General features: G+C 43.2%; 2 protein-coding genes across 5 annotated transcripts in view; one reads left to right on the top strand and one right to left on the bottom strand.

Moving 5' to 3' along the window:
- Ctps2 (CTP synthase 2) overlaps nt 1-17,103 on the top strand; it is a 131,025-nt gene that overhangs the window by 64,946 nt on the left and 48,976 nt on the right. For all 4 annotated transcript variants that reach the window (XM_059250553.1, XM_059250554.1, XM_059250555.1 and 1 more), the window contains exon 14: nt 14,271-14,367. In XM_059250553.1, the coding sequence (XP_059106536.1) occupies nt 14,271-14,367 (97 nt within the window). The remainder of the gene's footprint in view (nt 1-14,270; nt 14,368-17,103) is intronic.
- On the bottom strand, nt 3,020-4,830 carry S100g (S100 calcium binding protein G). Its single transcript, XM_059250557.1, has 2 exons — nt 4,696-4,830; nt 3,020-3,124 (listed from the first exon to the last, which is right to left on the bottom strand). The coding sequence occupies exons 1-2, from the start codon at nt 4,828-4,830 to the stop codon at nt 3,020-3,022; spliced, it is 240 nt and encodes a 79-aa protein (XP_059106540.1).

Genomic DNA, 17,103 nt, shown 5'->3' with positions numbered 1-17,103 from the left:
ATTCGTTATCACAGTTTCTACATTTTGAAGTGGAAAACGGTTACATACCTTTCTGGTATCAGCCACAGAAAGTAGAGCATGGCAATTTTGGCCTTAGAGTGTGAGTTAAAAATAAATATTGAAGAACATTAGTTAGAACATTGTTTTCCAGAACCAAGGCCTTAGGCTGGCCAACCTGAGGCCATTCCTGCCGTGATGAGCCTTGTGCCTCTTTCTCTTGTATTCCCTTTATTCCCTGAGGGGTCATTTGTTTCAGAGGCATGGTAAGTATTGGGAGATGCCCTATAGACAAGCATCTGCTTTTGAAGTGTGTTCCTTGCTAGCCATTTAACAGAGTGAAATAAGAATTGAGATTAGAAATGATGCCAGCACTCAGAGCAAGAAACAATTGTTTTTTTTTGTTTTTTTGTTTTTTTTTTTGGTTTTTCGAGACAAGGTTTCTCTGTGTAGCTTTGCGCCTTTCCTGGAACTCACTAGGTAGCCCAGGCTGGCCTCGAACTCACAGAGATCCGCCTGGCTCTGCCTCCTGAGTGCTGGGATTAAAGGCGTGCGCCACCACCGCCCGGCTGAAACAATTGTTTTGAAAGAAAAGTAGACTGGAGGCTTTACTTGACTCTTCAGCATTTCTTCCAAGTCCTTGATAGCATTTTTATTTTCCTTGGCAACATTGTCCAAGTATCCTGGACTTTTTTCTTTTAGATTTATGTATTATTTTAAAAATTTATTTTGTTTTATGTCTATGGGTGTTCTGCCTGCATGTATAAGTATCAGTTCACCACTTATGTGCCTGGAGTTATAGACAGTTGTGAGCTGCCATGTGGGTGCTGGGAATCCAAACTTGGTCCTTTGAAAGAAGAGCCAGTGCTCTTAAGTGATGAGCAATCTCTTTAGCTTCTCTTTTTACTTTTAATTATATTTATGCATGTGTGTCTTGTGGCTGGGTATGTGCACATGTGTACAGGTTTGAGAGGAAGCCAAAAGAGGGCATTGGATCCCTCAGAGCTGGAGTTACAAGTAGTTGTGAGCCACCTGATGTGGGTGCTGGGAATTTGTATCCACTGCAAGAACAATATGCACCCTTTTTGTTTTTGAGACAGGGTTTCTCTTTATAACACTGACTGTCCTGGAACTCACTCTGTAGATCAGGCTGGCCTCGTGTACCACCACTGCCCAGCAGTAATTTACGCTCTTAACCACTGAGCCATCTCTTTAGCCTCTCTGGTGCGGGGGGGGGGGGGGGGGGGGGCGGGGGTGGTGGGGGTGGTGGTAAGGCTAGTGCTACCATTGACTGTGGGAGCCCATTTTCAGGTTTTCTAGTGCCTTTACCCAGCAGGTCTTCATAGAGAGGATGATTGGACCACAGGCCTGAGTGCAGGTGTCTGAGATGGTCTGCATTTGGCTGTGCTGGGGGGAGGTCTTTTGCTCCACCCCTTGGCGTTTCTATAAATACCTTAGGGCAGAGATGGTCAGGGCCCATTGGAATAGGTTCCAGGCCCTCTCGAGGCTATCCTTTATTTTCTATCTGTTTATCTCCGCAATCTAAATCCTTCTATCTAATATTTCCTGCTGCTCGCACTCAAGAAAACTCTGGGGAAGTGTGGGGTTGGTGGGTAAATGCCCTGCAACAGGCTCTCATTTAGCCCAAGCTAGCTTTAAACTCTACATAACTGAGTATGACCTTGAACTCAATCCTTTTGCCTATACCTCCCAAGTGCTAAGATTACAAGCATAAGCCATCATACTTGGCAATATATATTTAAAATTTTTTACTTTTAAAATAAAAAAAATGCTGAGTGTGATGTCACATGCCTTTAATCCCAGCACTTGGGAGTCAGAGGCAGGTGGATCTCTGTTGAGTTTGAGGCCAGCCTGGTCTACAAAGTGAGTTCCGGGACAGCTAGGGCTGTTATGCAGAGAAACCTTGTCTCAAAAAATCAAAACCAAAAAAAAAAATTTTTATTCCTTGATGGTTCTATATATGTATATGGTGATTTTTAGTTCTTTTTACTCCCATTATTCTGTCTCTCCCCCTTCCTTCTCCCACTGAAACTTGTCTTCTTTCCATTATCCCCTTCTAATTTCAAGTCTTATTGTGGTTTCTATGACCTACTGAGTTTAAATAGGGTCTGATGACTTTTCTTTTTAATCTCGAAAGTAGGTGAGTCAGGCAACAAGATGGCTCAGGAAGAAGAAGGCACTTAACACCAAGTCTGACAACCTGAGTTTGATCCCCTAGTCACACTACTCATGTTATCTTCTGACCTCCACACATGTACTGTGACCTGCTGGTGTATGCACTTGCTCATATGTACATATGTGCAATAAACACACATTAGATAAATAAATGTAAAACAAATAAAAGATTCAGAAAAATAAAGAAGGTGCATCAGGCTAAGGTTACTCTAAAATCTAAGTAATCAAGAGTGAATACTTGACAAGTATTGTTAGAGGTTTTTGCCCTTTTTTTTGGGGGCCCGCCAACCAGCTCCCAAATAAATCACACACGGAGGCTTATTATTACTTATGAATGCCCAGTCTTAGCTTGGCTTAGTTTCTAGCCAGCTTTCCTTATCTTAAATTATCCTATTTACTCTGGGCTTGTCCCATTCTCTTACTTCTGTAAATCTTACTTACTCCGTGCCTTGCTGTGTGGCTGTGTGGCTGGCCCCTGGAGTCCTCCTCCTTCTCTGGCCCCTAGATCTTAGATCTATCCTCCCAGTTTTCCCCTTCTATATATTCTCTCTGCCTGCCAGCCCTGCCTATCCTTTTTCCTGCCTTGCTATTGGCCAGTTCTTTATTAGGCCATCAAGTCTTTTACACAGGCACAGTAACACAGCTTCACAGAGTTAAACAAATGAAACATGAACAAAAGTAACACCTTAAAATAGTATTCAACAACGGACAAGAGAGACATGTCTTAGAATTTGCTTTATTAACAGTATCTTGCTCTCACAGCTAGATCTTTATGATTGCAAAGGATTCAATCAGTAGGTGGTGATGGGGCTCCTTGATGGCTTCTTCATTGTGATATCTTTTTGAAAAATGCTTGGAATTCTTCGAAACTGACTTCTCCATCGCCATTCTTATCCAGCTCTTTAAAGAGATTGTCTAGAGTACTTGAACCCTGGTTTTAGACAAAAAGAATGGGGTAGGAGAAGGAAGAAAATTTAGATAGGCTACTGGAACACATCTCTGAAATTAGAGGAACTGGATTTTTCCTTCCAAGAAGGCAGCCTAGGTTTCAGTCACCTGCCACTGACCTATAATGATAGGTGTGCTTTTATGTAACATAACTGGGTTCTGTCTTACTTTTTTATTTGATTTATCTTTGAAACAGGCCCTCGTTATGTAGCCCTGACTAGCCCACAACCCACTATGTAGAACAGACTAGCTTCGAACTCAGCAGAGATCCACCTGCCTCTGCCTCCAGAGTCTTGAGATTAGATGAGTGAGTGCACCACCCCTCCCCCACTGAAAACATACTTATGTGCATGCGTGTGCATCTGTCTGTGGGCATGTACTTGTGAGTGCAGTTGCCCCCAGAGCCCATTAAATGGCATCAGCTCCTCTGGAGCTATAGGTGGTTGTAAGTTACTTGAGAGGAGTGCTGGGTCTGAATCCAGGTCTTTTGGAAAGAGCATCATATGCTCTTAACCACTGAGCCATCTCTCCAGCCCCTTGCTCTTTAGAAAACTTTAACACTATATAGCACATTTATTATTCTCTGATAGCCATAATCTGCATTTTGATGTATTTGATAAGATCTAAACTTTTTTTGTTTTGTTTTAGAGGCAGGGCTTGTCTATTTAGCCCTGGCTGTCCTGGAAGAGATCTGAACTTCTTTATGTCTCTGAAAACAATTCTTCAAATTGGACCTGGTAGCTCAAGCCTATAATCCCAACTACTTAGAAGGCTGAAGCAGGGGGATTGCATTGAGTTTGAGGTTAGCTTGGATGGCATAGTGAGTTTTAGGTCAGCTTGGGCTACATAGACCCTGTTTCAAAAATGATAAAATTCTAACAGTTTATCATGTATCCATTTAAAAAAGATTTATTCATTTTTTTAAAGATTTAAAGAAAATTTTATGAGTATGTGCATTTTGTCTGCATGTATGAATATGTGCCATGTGTATTTGGTGCCCACAGAAGCAAGAAGAGGACATTGGATCCCCTGAACCCAGAGTTAAAGATGGTATGAGCAGCCATGTGCCTACTGAGACCCAAACCTGGGCTCTCTGCAAGAGTAGTAAATGTTCCTAACTGCTGAGCCATCTCTCCAGTCCCTCATCTAGCCATTTTTATGTGGACAGTTCAGTAGTGTTAAGTATATGTACTTTACAATGCAACAAATCTCCACATGCATGTGTGAGGTCTTGGGTTCAAGTCCCAGCAACACATGCACAAAGTTATTGTGAATTATAAGAAAATTAGGAAACACCAGATTATAATGTTAATGTTTTCAGCTCTGTGTGTGTGTGTGTGTGTGTGTGTGTGTGTGTGTGTGTGTGTGTTCTAAAAACAAAAGTCATGTGGATTTCAGCTGGAGCTCAGTGGTAGAGTGCCTGTTTAGCCTTTGCTAGGCCCTGGGTTGTATGTGGCCATATCCGCACAGGGCTGTGCTCAGTATTTCCGAGGCAGTCCTCAGCCCCAGGCCCTCAGCTGTTCTCCTCTCCCACCCTCAGAAGTGTGCACTCACCTTCAGGAGACTGGGGAATTCTGAGTGAATCAGCAGCTTCAGCTCCTCCTTTGATAGCTGGTTTGGATCGCCTTCCTTGGCTGCATATTTTTGGAAAATGCTCTTCATTTCTTCAGGAGACTTCTTGGTGCTCATTCTGCTGTCCTCTAAACTGGGAAGAAAATAGATTTACCAAAAAGCTGAAGTGGAGCTTCCATGTCACGTGTTCCCCACAAGGTTTTCCTCCCCCCATTTATTGGGAAAGACAAGGGGGAGAAAAAGGAAAAGGGAGAGAAGAGAGGTAGATGGGAACAGCATTATTAGTTCCTAAATGATTTTAAAAATAGCGGTTAGTGGAGTGCTTGCTTAGCCTGCTGGAAGCCCCGGGCTCGCTCTCCCCCCAGCACTCCAGAAGCTAGTGGGCCGTGTTCAGATCACACGGAGCTGCTCACCAGTCAGGGCAAGCACTGCAAGAGTCAAGCCGCATGCAACGGGTGAGAAGCGATGAGGAGCTGAGGAGGAGCTCTTTTATAGTCTTTACAGACATACCACCTGATTAGGAAATTCCCCTCTGTTTACTCTTTACGGGTAATGATTAATGGGTTCTGAAACCAGGCTTAAGACTCTCAGTTAAGGGCAAGCTCCGATAAAGAGTGACTTCAACAGTTGCTTAATGGTTCAGGGTCCCAAGAATAAAACCTGTATTTTCTTTCTCTTAGAATAATTTTCCCTCCAATATAGAATTTTTATCTTGCTCACAGCTCACATTTCTGAAAGCAATGAGATTGCAGATTTAGGCTTGAAAAATTTTTCTTCCTATGTAGAAAAAAAAAATTCTGTCACAGAAGGACAGTATTACACAGCTTTTAAAAATACAGAATTGGAGCCAGGCAGTGGTGGCGCACGCCTTTAGTCCCAGCACTCGGGAGGCAGAAGCAGGCAGATCTCTGTGAGTTGGAGGCCAGCCTGGTCTACAGAGGGAGATCCAGGACAGGCACCAAAACTGCACAAAGAAACCCTGTCTCAAAAAAAAAAAAAAAAACAAAAAAAACAAAAAACCAGAATTGGGCCGGGTAGTGGTGGCCCACGCCTTTAATCTCAACACTCAGGAGGCAGAGGCAGGCAGATCTCTGTGAGTTCGAGGCCAGCCTGGTCTACAGAGCTAGTTCCAGGACAGCTAGGGCTACATAGAGAAACCCTGTCTCAAAACAAACAAACAAACAAACAAACAAACAGAAAAGAGAAGATAGATAAAAAATTTCTGATTTTATTTGGCAAAGTAAGATTTTTGAGTAACATGCCATTTTCTATCTTTTTGATTATTGTTCCTCTCTCTGCTTTTTATTTCTTTATACTTACATCCCTCCTTCTCGCTCTACTTCTTTCTCCCTTCCTCCCTTCTTTCCTCTCCCTCTGTCACTCCTGGCTACCCTGGAGCTTGCTATATAGACCAAGTTAACCTTGAACTTATAGAGATCTGCCTCCTGCCTCCTGTGTTGGAATTAACAGTGTATACCACCATGTCTGGCAATATTTCTCCTGTTTGTAACAAAATATATTTTGCTAAATCATTCTAAAACTTGTGAAAACACTCAACTTACGCTTAAGCCATTGGAACTATTTCAGAATTTTTGGACTAGCCAGGATTTGAAATTAGAGATGAAATTGATTTTTTTTTTTCTGGAAAGAGGTCCATGAAAAGCTAGGACATTTCTTGGGGACATTACTCTAATGCTGATTATAAGTCACAGGTAGGAGTTCCAGATTGACTTCAAAAGCACTTCAACAGCTTTTAAACACTTGGACACTTAAACTTTTCTCTGACCTGCAGTATACTACCTACAAATTCAAGTTTGAAATATGGGACTGTACTTTGCCCAAATGTTTTTCGCCTCTAAAACTCTAGGACCTTATTTACATTTGAGAACAAATGTGAAATGCTGTGGTGTTGCTCACATGATTCTGGTCAATCCTGAGCATTTATTATTCTATAGGTCTTGTGTATTTTATTGCAGTTTACCTGACTCCAGTACAGACTTATGTATTAACCCACTTACGTGTGTGTGTGTGTGTGTGTGTGTGTGTGTGTGTGTGTGTGTGTGTGTGTGTATACATGTGTGTGTGTGTGTGTGTGTGTATGGGTGTGTGTATGAGTGTGGTGTATACATGTGTACACATGTGTGTACAGTTGTGTAGGGTTTCAGGTGCCCTGCTCTATTAGTCTTCCACCTTATTCCCTTGAGATAGGGTTTGTCATGGAACCTGAGCTAGGTTGGTAGCCAGCAAGCCCAGTGAACCCCTTCTCTGCTCTCCACCCCCATAGTGCTGGGGTTACAGGCACACAGCCAGGCCTGACCTATTACATGGGTGTTGGGATGTAAATTCAGTTCCTTGTGCTTATGCTCAAGTGCTCTTACGCTCTGAGCACTTATATCTCCAAACTCATTATTTGTTGATTTTTGGAGCCAGGGGCTCTCAGGAGGCCCAGCCTGGCCAAGGATAACCTTGAATTCCTGGTCCTTCTGCCTCTACCTCAGCTGTGCTGGGATTGCGGGTGTGGGCTCCCATGGCCAGCTTGTATGGTTTTTAGTTGATGATTTTACATGGTAATACTCGGATTTTGGCTACGGTTTTTTAAAGGTTTTAGCAAATTTCCAGTGTTTTTGTTTGCTTGTTTTACATGTAAGTTCTAGTTTCCTGGGAGGAAGTGAGCTTTTGTGACTAATCACAGTAAGGACTATAGTTTTTCCTCCAGTGTCTTTCTTTGTTGCCGTTGGTTTTTGAGACAGGATCTCTTTGTGTAGCCCAACTCACAGTGTAGATCAGGCTACCCTTGAACTCCTTCTGGGTCCTCCTATCTCAGTCCTCCTGATTGATCGCCTCACTCTAACATCTTGAAGGTTTTTTGTTTTGTTTTGTTTTACATCTAAAGCAAAGTGGCAAGAATAATACAGAAGTGTACCTTTTGATTAGACTCTACCTGCTAACATTTCCACATGTGCTTTCCCCTTTTCTGGGCCAATTCTTTCCTCCTCATCAATCATTTGAGAAGTTGTGGAATCTCACTGGTTTCCTGCAAATACCTTAGCCTGTGTCTCCTAAGGACAAGAACTTTTTTTCGATAGAACCTCAGTGGTGTTATCACAGCATATTTCAATCTCCTCAATTGTTTTCTCAAATGATCATTTTGGAGCTAAAACTGATGGGAGTTGGTGTCATATTTCTCGTGGCAATATTGAAAAATGATTTTTATTACTACATATAATCCAAATATCAGTAGATTATATGACAGATGTTTTATATACTGTACTTACTTCATATCATGTGGTACATATGATGTATAAAAGTATAACAAATACATAATACATGAATTCTAAGGATCAGGTTTAAAGTAGTCTAGGCCATGTCTAGTTTATGTGGTGTTGGGGATGGAAGCCAGGGTTTCATGCATGCTAACTAAGCAACCACTCTACCAACTGAGCTACATTCCCAGCCCAAAGGATTTTTTTTCCTTCAGGCATTGCATGCTATTGACTCTGAGCAGAATAACGTGGTCACAGAAGCCGCAGGTGCCGAGAGTCTTCCTGAGGGGGTAAAAAAAAATAAGTCTGTCCAAAGATCAAGCAACTGAGCAGAGAGGTGCTGCTTAACCTTTGCCTCTCCATTTTTCCATTACCAACCTTGTACCTGTCATTCTTTCCCCTTTTCTCATTTCAAAACACACTCTTTTGAACACACCCTGCATTTATGGCAGGTTTCCATACATTGTTAGTTAATGTTTCATGAGACTATTAGTGGATTTTCGTTTCTGACTGCTGGGTTACCCTTGTGCTAAGATAAAGGTAAAAATAAGGCACGAGAGAGAACACTGGAGGAAAGATGAGCATGTAAATCTGAGAAGAAGCACAGGGTATTTTTCAAGTTCTGTTAGCGTTGGCTACAAGCCTGAGTTCTGACAGGCAGCATGGGGCCATTTTAAGCAGAGATCTTCCCTTGAAATGAGGGATGTGTAGACTCAATAACTTTTGGCCTATGTGGTGCACACCTATAATCCTAGCACTTGGGAGGTGGAGAAAGGGGAATCAGAAGTTTAAGGTCCTCCTCTGCTACGTATAGGGAGTTTGAGGCCAACCTGGACTACATGAGACCTTGTCTTAAAGAAATCCTTTTGTATTACTAATTGTATTAGTGTTACTAATGACCAGGTCCCCACAAAACAAGGTGGATGTGAAATTCTATTATATGTTATCTTTTTGACTTTGAAATTTAAAATACCCTGAACTCATCCTTTCTAAGGAACTGAATTTTAGTTATTTAAAAGGATAACTTAATTTTAGTTGTCCTTAAAAGTGACAGCATCCCTGTCCCCCCCCCCCCACACACACACTTGGCCTTTATGTGGTGCCTGCCCTCCCTGGACCATCAGAGTTCATTTTCTTTTCTCCATCCAGCCTTGGCCTGGAGTGTGTATCTCCTGTCTGTGCTAGTCTTCAGTTCTGAGTTCCCAGAGGCATCCTCATAGGAGCCAGTGCTTACTGAGGGCTTTGGTTGTGGTTTGTTTTTATACTACAGGCACTCAACTTCTATAGCCCCCTGAAACCATTGTAGCAACACTATGAATGGATACTGTTCCCTTTGGTCTGTATATAGCTATACAAAAAGGACAGCATTGGATTCCTGTTGCTGCTTTATTAAGTTCTTACCAACACAGTACCTGGGGCAACTTGCTCCCTTTTGTAGGTCAGAAGTTTAAAATGGGTTGACAGGACATGTTCCTTCTGAAGTTACAGGAGAGACTGCTTAGGTTTTCACCTTCTGGAGGCTGCTTGTTCATGGATACACTCTCCATCCTGAAAGCCAGAAGCTTGGCATCATCCAGTCTGTCTGTAATGTCTGCTTTGCTATCATTTCACCTCTGATTCTGTCCTTCCTTCCTCTCTCAAGGTCCCACATGATTATATGGGTTATCCTCATAACCCCAAATAAACGTCTGTGCCAGGGGTGAATTCCTTAGAAATGATGACTTCATCCCGCCTCTCCTCTCTCCAGCTTATGTGATGCCTTCTGTCTTATCATGACGAAGCAAGAAAGCCCCCTCCCACTTCCAGGAACTTTAACATAATCCCATTTGTAAATTCTAATGTCACAAAAGGTCCACATGTTCTTAGGGTCTAAGAACTAGAATGTGAAAGTCTTTGGAGGGGTATGGGAAATGAATTAACAATATGTAGATTATTTATTTGGTAAGGAGAACATATTCATTATAGGGAAATAAGGAGAATTGGAGCATGTCTCAAATCATGGGCTCTTTGGTGAAATAGGGAGAAGGCCTCTTTAGAAATGGAATGAAGAAGTGGTCTGTGTATGGGAGTGTGGTGGGGGACAGGGAGTGGAGGAGCCATTGGCATTGGACTTGCCTAGCTGAGTAGAAAGTACAGGTTTGAATCTATCAGGAAAGTCCAGCTTGCTAGGTCATGCATGAGGTGAGACCTGAGGGCTACTCAGGAGGGTTCCTTTGATTTACAGTGACAGAGACTGCTGGAGCAAGTAGCAAGACAGCATTAGGTAACATACTAATGACGTCAAGTTGGTTCATAATTCTATGCACATCTTCAACATGACTCATAGAGAATCCAAATTAGAGTAAGGCTTAAGAAAAGGGAGAGAGAACCCCCAAGAACCCAGTGGACAGTAGGAGAGGAACAGATCGGGGAATCTTTGTAAAGAGTACTTGAGGAACACACTAGAAAGTCTGGGCAAATCACTAGAAATGGGGCTAGGGATATAGCTCAGAGGTAGAGTGTTTACCTACCGTGTATGAAACTCTAGGTTTAATTACTAGTCCTGTATAAAGGAAAACAACAAAAGCAAAGGGCTGACAAAATGGCTCAGCAGATAAAGGTGCTTGCTGCCAAGTCTGATGACTTGAGTCCTGTCCCTGGTAGTTACATGGTGGAAGGAGAGAACAGCTCCTGAAAGTTGGCCTCCAACCTCTACACACCCTCTGTGGCACACAAGCACCCTCTCTCATACACACACAACAACACTATAGATAAATGTGGTTTTTTTTAATGAGGAAGAGGAGGAGGGAGGCGGAAAGGGTCTTCTGGGAGTAGATGTTCCGGTTTTGTCCAAGTGAAATATTCAGATAAGGAACCAATTCCCAGGATGCAGTCAGGGAGGCCCCATACACACTGCCATTAAGGAATTTCATCATTGATAAGAGACTCGGACTTCCATACACTTGGTTTAAGGTACCCTGGGACGCTGAAGGACTTGAACTCATTACACTTTTATCGAGGTTGCAGAATATCTCAGTCAAGGTTAATTAGTGCCTTAGTTATCCTCGTGCGGTGCCTTTACATCTCCCAAAGCTTTATAACTTATTGATCTTTTTAAAATTTTTCTTGTATGCTATATGGCTCTGTTCCAAGAAAGGACAGAATGTGGGGGTCAGATCCCAGCCAATAGTGGGGTCAAGGAAATAGTTTTGTAAAGGAAGAAGCTTTTTCCTTTCAGATGCAAAAACTGTGGTATTTTGGAAATGTTGGGGATAAATATAAAGGCACTTGGGGTTCACTAACCACTTGACAGTGATAAAATTAGCATGCTTTCAAACCATGTTGCTCTCCTCTCTTAGGCTTTTTGGGTCTGTTTGTTGCCTAATTAGGTTGCTTGTATAACCTGAGAGGCCATCACTTGCCATCTCCCCGCCCCCCTCTTTTTATCTCTTTTGAGACAGAGTCTCATGTAGCTCAGGCGGGTGTGGAACTTGCTATGTAGCACAGCCATGCCCTGGTTTATGTGGTGCTGGGGCTCAAACCCATCGAATCTTGCATGCTGGGAACAGAACCTGGGTCCTTTGCAAGAGCAACCAACACATGCTCTTAATTGCTGACCTCTCTCTCTGGCATTCTCCCATCCTGTTCTTAATTGTTTTTTTTACTCTGTTTTCAATAGTTCAGACCAATATATTTCTTGATTACCATAGTCACTGATAACTGAAGCAATTTACCTTCAAAGACTCTAGGTAGTCAGACCCTATATAGTAAATAAAGGTGAACTGACTGAAGAATTGTAGTGCACCTCTGACAGGAACCCAGGGGAGTTTATCACCATATTTGGAACTTGAATGGAACCTAAATGGAACTAAGAACACAGAACTTCTTAGTAGTCTGTGGCAGCTCTTGTGAACTTACCTACCTTTTCTTAGAAAAGACACACAAGGATCGGGCATTTCTAAGTAGCTTGGCTTCCTAAGCTGGAGGCTGCCTTCTCTCACTTCACTCAGTAACACTCTAGCCCTCACTTGCCAGCCAAGGAAGATAGGGAAGACATGCTAGGAGTTAAGGGCAATTCAGAAATCAAGCACAACTTCTAGCAGGAGGTAGAATCCATTTTCCCCAGCCTTCCCCTCAGTGACTCTTGGAGTTTGCTTGGGTCTCAGGGTTCAGACGGCTCCAAACATTTTCTGGGGCACTAATAAAATCAGATATTTTCTTAGAAAATCATCCTTTAGGAAATTCCAGTTGTCAAGGGTTCCTTTAGAGCCGGATGTGACTTTCAGGGCGTGTGTGGGAATATAAGCAATCTGCTATGAGAAACCTGAGCAATTTTATTAGAACAGGTTGACTTTAGCCAACTACGCTCTGCTCTAACATCTTAAAGAACAACAACAACAACATCAGCAAAAACATGGCGGGGTGTGGTGGCACAGGCCTTTAATCCCAGCATTCAAGAGGCAGAGGCAGGCCAATTTCTATGAGTTCAAACCAGCCTGTTCTATATAGTGAGTTCCAGGACAGCCAGAACTACATATTGAGACCATGTCTCAAAACACCAAAAACCAAACCAAAACTAACCAAAAAACATGAAACAAAACAATGAATCATAGTGACCAGAACTGAAGAAAAGGAATTGCTAGGCTAATGAAAACAGATTTTATTCATAGACATCTTTCTGAGTTTTTGTGGAACAAATCTGAAATTGTTCTCTTGGGGTTCGTTCATTCAGCTTGTTCCTTCAGTTCTTTCCTACTGGTTGGAAAGGCCCACTGGTAAGGAAACATAACAACCGCCCTTCTCATACAGAAGCACACAGCAGACAGCTGAGAGAAGCCCAGGGAGGAGAAAAGGCCTTGTGCAAGGCCCCGGACAGAGGCCAGGGCTCCTTGATACTGGGTGGCTGAGCTACCCAGATATCTCAGAGTTTACAAGGGTTTCATTTAGGACAAGGTGGTCCAGAGGGGTTAATTAATGGGACTTGACAGATTAGATATGAAGAAGAGGGAGAGGTCAGCAGCATTGCTAGGTTTTTGACTCACAGGATGTATAAGAATAGAGAGAGGACAGGAGAGGAGAGGGAGAGAGTGTGTGTATGTGTGTGTTGGTATGTGTATGTGTTTGTGTAGCTGTATGCACATACAGCAGGTGAAGGTCAGAGATTGATGTCTAGTGTTTTTCTCAGTGGTTCTTATTTTTTTTTGAGACACGGTTACTCACTGAACTTTGAGCTAATTGATTTGCATAAACTGGCTGGCTGTGAGATCGCTGGGGTTATACACATGTACATGTGAGCAACCACATCTGACTTTTATTGGGTACTAGGGCTCTTAACTCAAGTCCTCATGCTTGCATGGAAGGCACTTTAATTATCTGAATTATCTTTCAAGGTCTCCTCTCATTGTTTTTTCCTCTCTCTCTCTCTCTCTCTCTCTCTCTCTCTCTCTCTCTCTCTCTCTCTCTCTCTCTCTCTTTCCGAGACAGGGTTTCTCTGTGTAGTTTTGGTGCCTGACCTGGATCTCGCTCTGTAGACCAGGCTGGTCTTAAACTCACAGAGATCTGCCTGCCTCTACCTCCCGAGTGCTGGGACTAAAGGCGTGCACCACCACCGCCCGGCTGTTTTTTCTTTTTTGAGGCAGGGTCTCATGTATCCCAGGGTGGCTTGGAATTCATTATACAGCCAAAGATGATCCTGAACTTCTGATCCTCCTGCCTCTTCTTACCTAGTGCTGGGATTGGATTGTAGGTGTTTACCACCATGTCTGGTTTATGAGGTACTGGAAATCAAACCCAGGGCTTTGTGCATGCTGGGCAAGTGCTCCACTAGTGGAACTATATCAGCCCTCTTTCTTCTTCTTTCTTTCCCTCTGTCCCTCCCTCCCTCCCTCTATTTCTTTCTCAGTATCTTACTATGTAGCCAGAGCTGGCCTTGAACTCACAGAGATCCCCTTGCCTCTGCCTCCCTAGCACTGGGATTACAGGTGTGTGCCACCATTCTGTTATGAAGTTCCAGGGATCAAACCCAGGGCTTCGTACATGCTAGATAAGAATTCTAGTAACCAAGCTACATACTCAGCCCCTGATATACTGTTTTGTAAATAACTTGAGTGAAAGATGAGAACTTGTGGTAAGAGGTTTATACAATTCGGGAAGGATGTGACAGGTGGCTGATTTTTATCAGGAGTCCTGGAAGAACTGATCAGACATAGTACTCGAGGGAATATTTTCCCGACAACTGTTCCTCTAAAATTAAAACTGAAAATGTGGGAAACTACATTCTCGCAAGATGGTAAAACTGGATTTGTTTTGTTAAAGGTAATTGACATGCCCGAACACAACCCTGGCGATTTGGGAGGAACAATGAGACTGGGATTAAGACGAACCGTTTTCACAACTGAAAATTCCATACTGAGTAAGTATCCCAGAGTTTTGATTTTTATAAGACACTAGGGGTGCTTCATATGGCTGTGCCAGGACCTGTCCCTTAGAGCATGCTCAACTGTACCCTTTTTAACAGTTTTCCAGCTACTCTCCCACCCAGTCATCTGCTCTTGCTGACCTGTCACTTGAAGCATTCAGTCTCTCCCCATTCAAGGTCCTTTCGAAGAGTATTGGTTATGCACAAAATAACCCACTGAACAGTGTCCCAGAGAGCAAATGATAATGGGTGCTATACCATGTTTGTCCTGTCCCTGCTAAAGTTCTCTTGAGAGCACTAATGCAAATTCCAGGTTTTTTTGAGTTCATGGACCTACATTGAAAATGGCTCCCTCTTTCCTTGTTTCCTTTTTGTCTGTTTGAGCCAGTGTTCCATGTGTGTGCTGTGCCAGAAACCTAAATGAACATATTTGTATCTTTCCACATTTATTGAATAGCAAGATTTAGCGGTATCAATGGCAGAAATCCATCATGAAATTTACTTATGCCTACTTTGGTGGCTTGGCTGAGGTGAATGCAAGTTTTTTTTGTTTTTTTGTTTTTTTGTTTTTTTTTTTGGTTTTTCGAGACAGGGTTTCTCTGTGTAGTTTTGCGCCTTTCCTGGAACTCGCTTTGGAGACCAGGCTGGCCTCGAACTCACAGAGATCCGCCTGGCTCTGCCTCCCAAGTGCTGGGACTAAAGGCGTGCGCCACCACCGCCCGGCGCAAGTTTTTTTATTCTAGTCTTTTCTTTGTAAGATGATGATGATGATGATTATTATTATTTTGAGACAGAGTTTCTCTATGTAACAGCCCTGGCTCTTCTGGAACTCACTCTGTAGACCAGGCTGGCCTCGAACTCACAGAGATCTGCCTGTTTTTGCCTTCCAAGTGCTGGGATTAAAGGCATCTCTCACCACCACCACCTGGGCTGATTTATTTTTAATTATGTGTATGAGTATGTACATGTGTGAGTGCAGGTGCCCCTGGAAGCCAGAAGAAGGGTCAGACCCATTGGAACTGGAGTTACAGGTGGTTGTGGACTGCCTGATGTGGGTGTTGGAAACCGTTGGATCCTCTGCAAGAACAAGTGCTCTCAACTGCCGAGCTATCTCTGCATGCCTCTCTATGCCAATCTTAATCACTGATATTAATTCTCATATCATATAGCACATAGTAAATATATCTGTATACCTCCATATGCATATATGGGCCACAGAAGAAATCTAGGTTGAAGAGGCTGCAGCAAAGTTGAAGAGGTTTCAGAGTGGGCTGAAAAAGTCTGTGTAGATAAGATAACGGAACAGACCAGTGCCAAGAGGGAGCTGCTGGTAGAGCTGCTGGATGGTCGGCATTGGGAACGAAGCCACAGAATTCAGCCAAGAGGTGGAAAGGTCAAGCGGGTCCAGAGCAGGCAACAAAGCAGGAAATGGGTCAGGAGCTGGTCCAGGTCTAGATGGGTGAGCAGGTAGATGGGCAAGCAGTTGAGTAGGCACCATCAACAGTGAAGGACCAAGTGGAGTCAGGCAGTCATGGGCCTTTGATGATAGGTTAGCATGGGGCCATGCCATGGCAGTGTTAGGTGCCCATCACTTTAGAGGGTCTAGGTGAGGGAATTATGCTTTCCACAGTCTGATGGGTCTGATAAGTTCTTAGGCTTGGTTCCCTGATAGGGTTCTAATACACCCATGTGCCCCCGCAGTTTTAAGTTTCCTCAATAAACTTATAGGATGGCTGTCCATCTGTTTCTCAGAATAAGTCATATATCAGTCTGTACTGGATGGCCTGAAAGATGATACAGTTGATGGAGCCACCCAGGAGCTGCAGCCAGCCTTCTTCAAAATGGAGTTAAAAGCTGCTTGTAAAATTACAGCAGCGCACAGCCTGTAAAACCAGTTGATCCAATATGGAATAAGGTAGAGTAGGGTGTACTCTGATCTCCACACTGGGTTTCAGTATCATGTAGTTCAGGTTGGCCTGGATTTCTGAATGCAGCTGAGGTAGGTTTTGAAGTCCTGATCTGTCTGACTCCACCTCAAAGTGTGCCAGCACACCTGGCTTCTGTTTCATGGTTTTGTGTGTGACTGGCTTTATTTAGTTCCGCATTCATTAACTTCCTGTACAGAGGAGGGTAGTTCTGTGTCTACTAAGTCTAGGAGTCTGGAGAGATCACTCAGTGGGCAAAAGCACTTCCCACCAAGCTTGATGACCTGAGCTTGATCCTGAGACCCACGTTATTGAAGGAGAGAACTGACTCTCACAAATTGTCCTCTGACCTTCACACACACACATACACACACACACACACACACACACACACACACACACACACACACACAGGCAATCTAGAAGAATTAAAAAATAAATAAACAGCCTGGCAGAGACAGGCAGGTCTCTGAGTTCAAGGCCGCTTGATCTACAGAATGAGTTCCAGGACAGTCGGGGCTGTAACACAGAGAAACCCTGTCTCGAAAAACCAATAAACAAACAAACAAAAGGTTTCTGTCCCTCCAGTAAAATAGTCCCTGCATAGGGAGAGAGAACAACTTGGCTTGCTATCTGATATTTGCTGATCTTCCTGATCCTCACAGGGTTAATTAGTATTTCTGTGGACCTGGTTTCATAGATGATCATATTATGTGAGAAGAACTTCATGTTAACAAAACCCCAGAGCCCATAATTTACTAAATGTACCTTGAGTGCCTGTCCTGCACATATGCACCATGCTGGA

The sequence above is a fragment of the Peromyscus eremicus genome, chromosome X (assembly GCF_949786415.1).
Source record: "Peromyscus eremicus chromosome X, PerEre_H2_v1, whole genome shotgun sequence".
Classification (NCBI taxonomy): Eukaryota; Metazoa; Chordata; class Mammalia; order Rodentia; family Cricetidae; genus Peromyscus; species Peromyscus eremicus.
The sequence above is the reverse complement of the archived record's forward strand: the minus strand, read 5'-3'. Positions and strand labels throughout refer to the sequence as shown.

Bases quoted from the DNA above. Each gene is read 5' to 3' on its own strand.
- S100g (XM_059250557.1), bottom strand. From the start codon at position 4,830: ATGAGCACCAAGAAGTCTCCTGAAGAAATGAAGAGCATTTTCCAAAAA. The intron at 3,125-4,695 runs GTGAGTGCACAC...GTCTAAAACCAG, and splicing joins AATTCCCCAGTCTCCTGAAG to GGTTCAAGTACTCTAGACAA.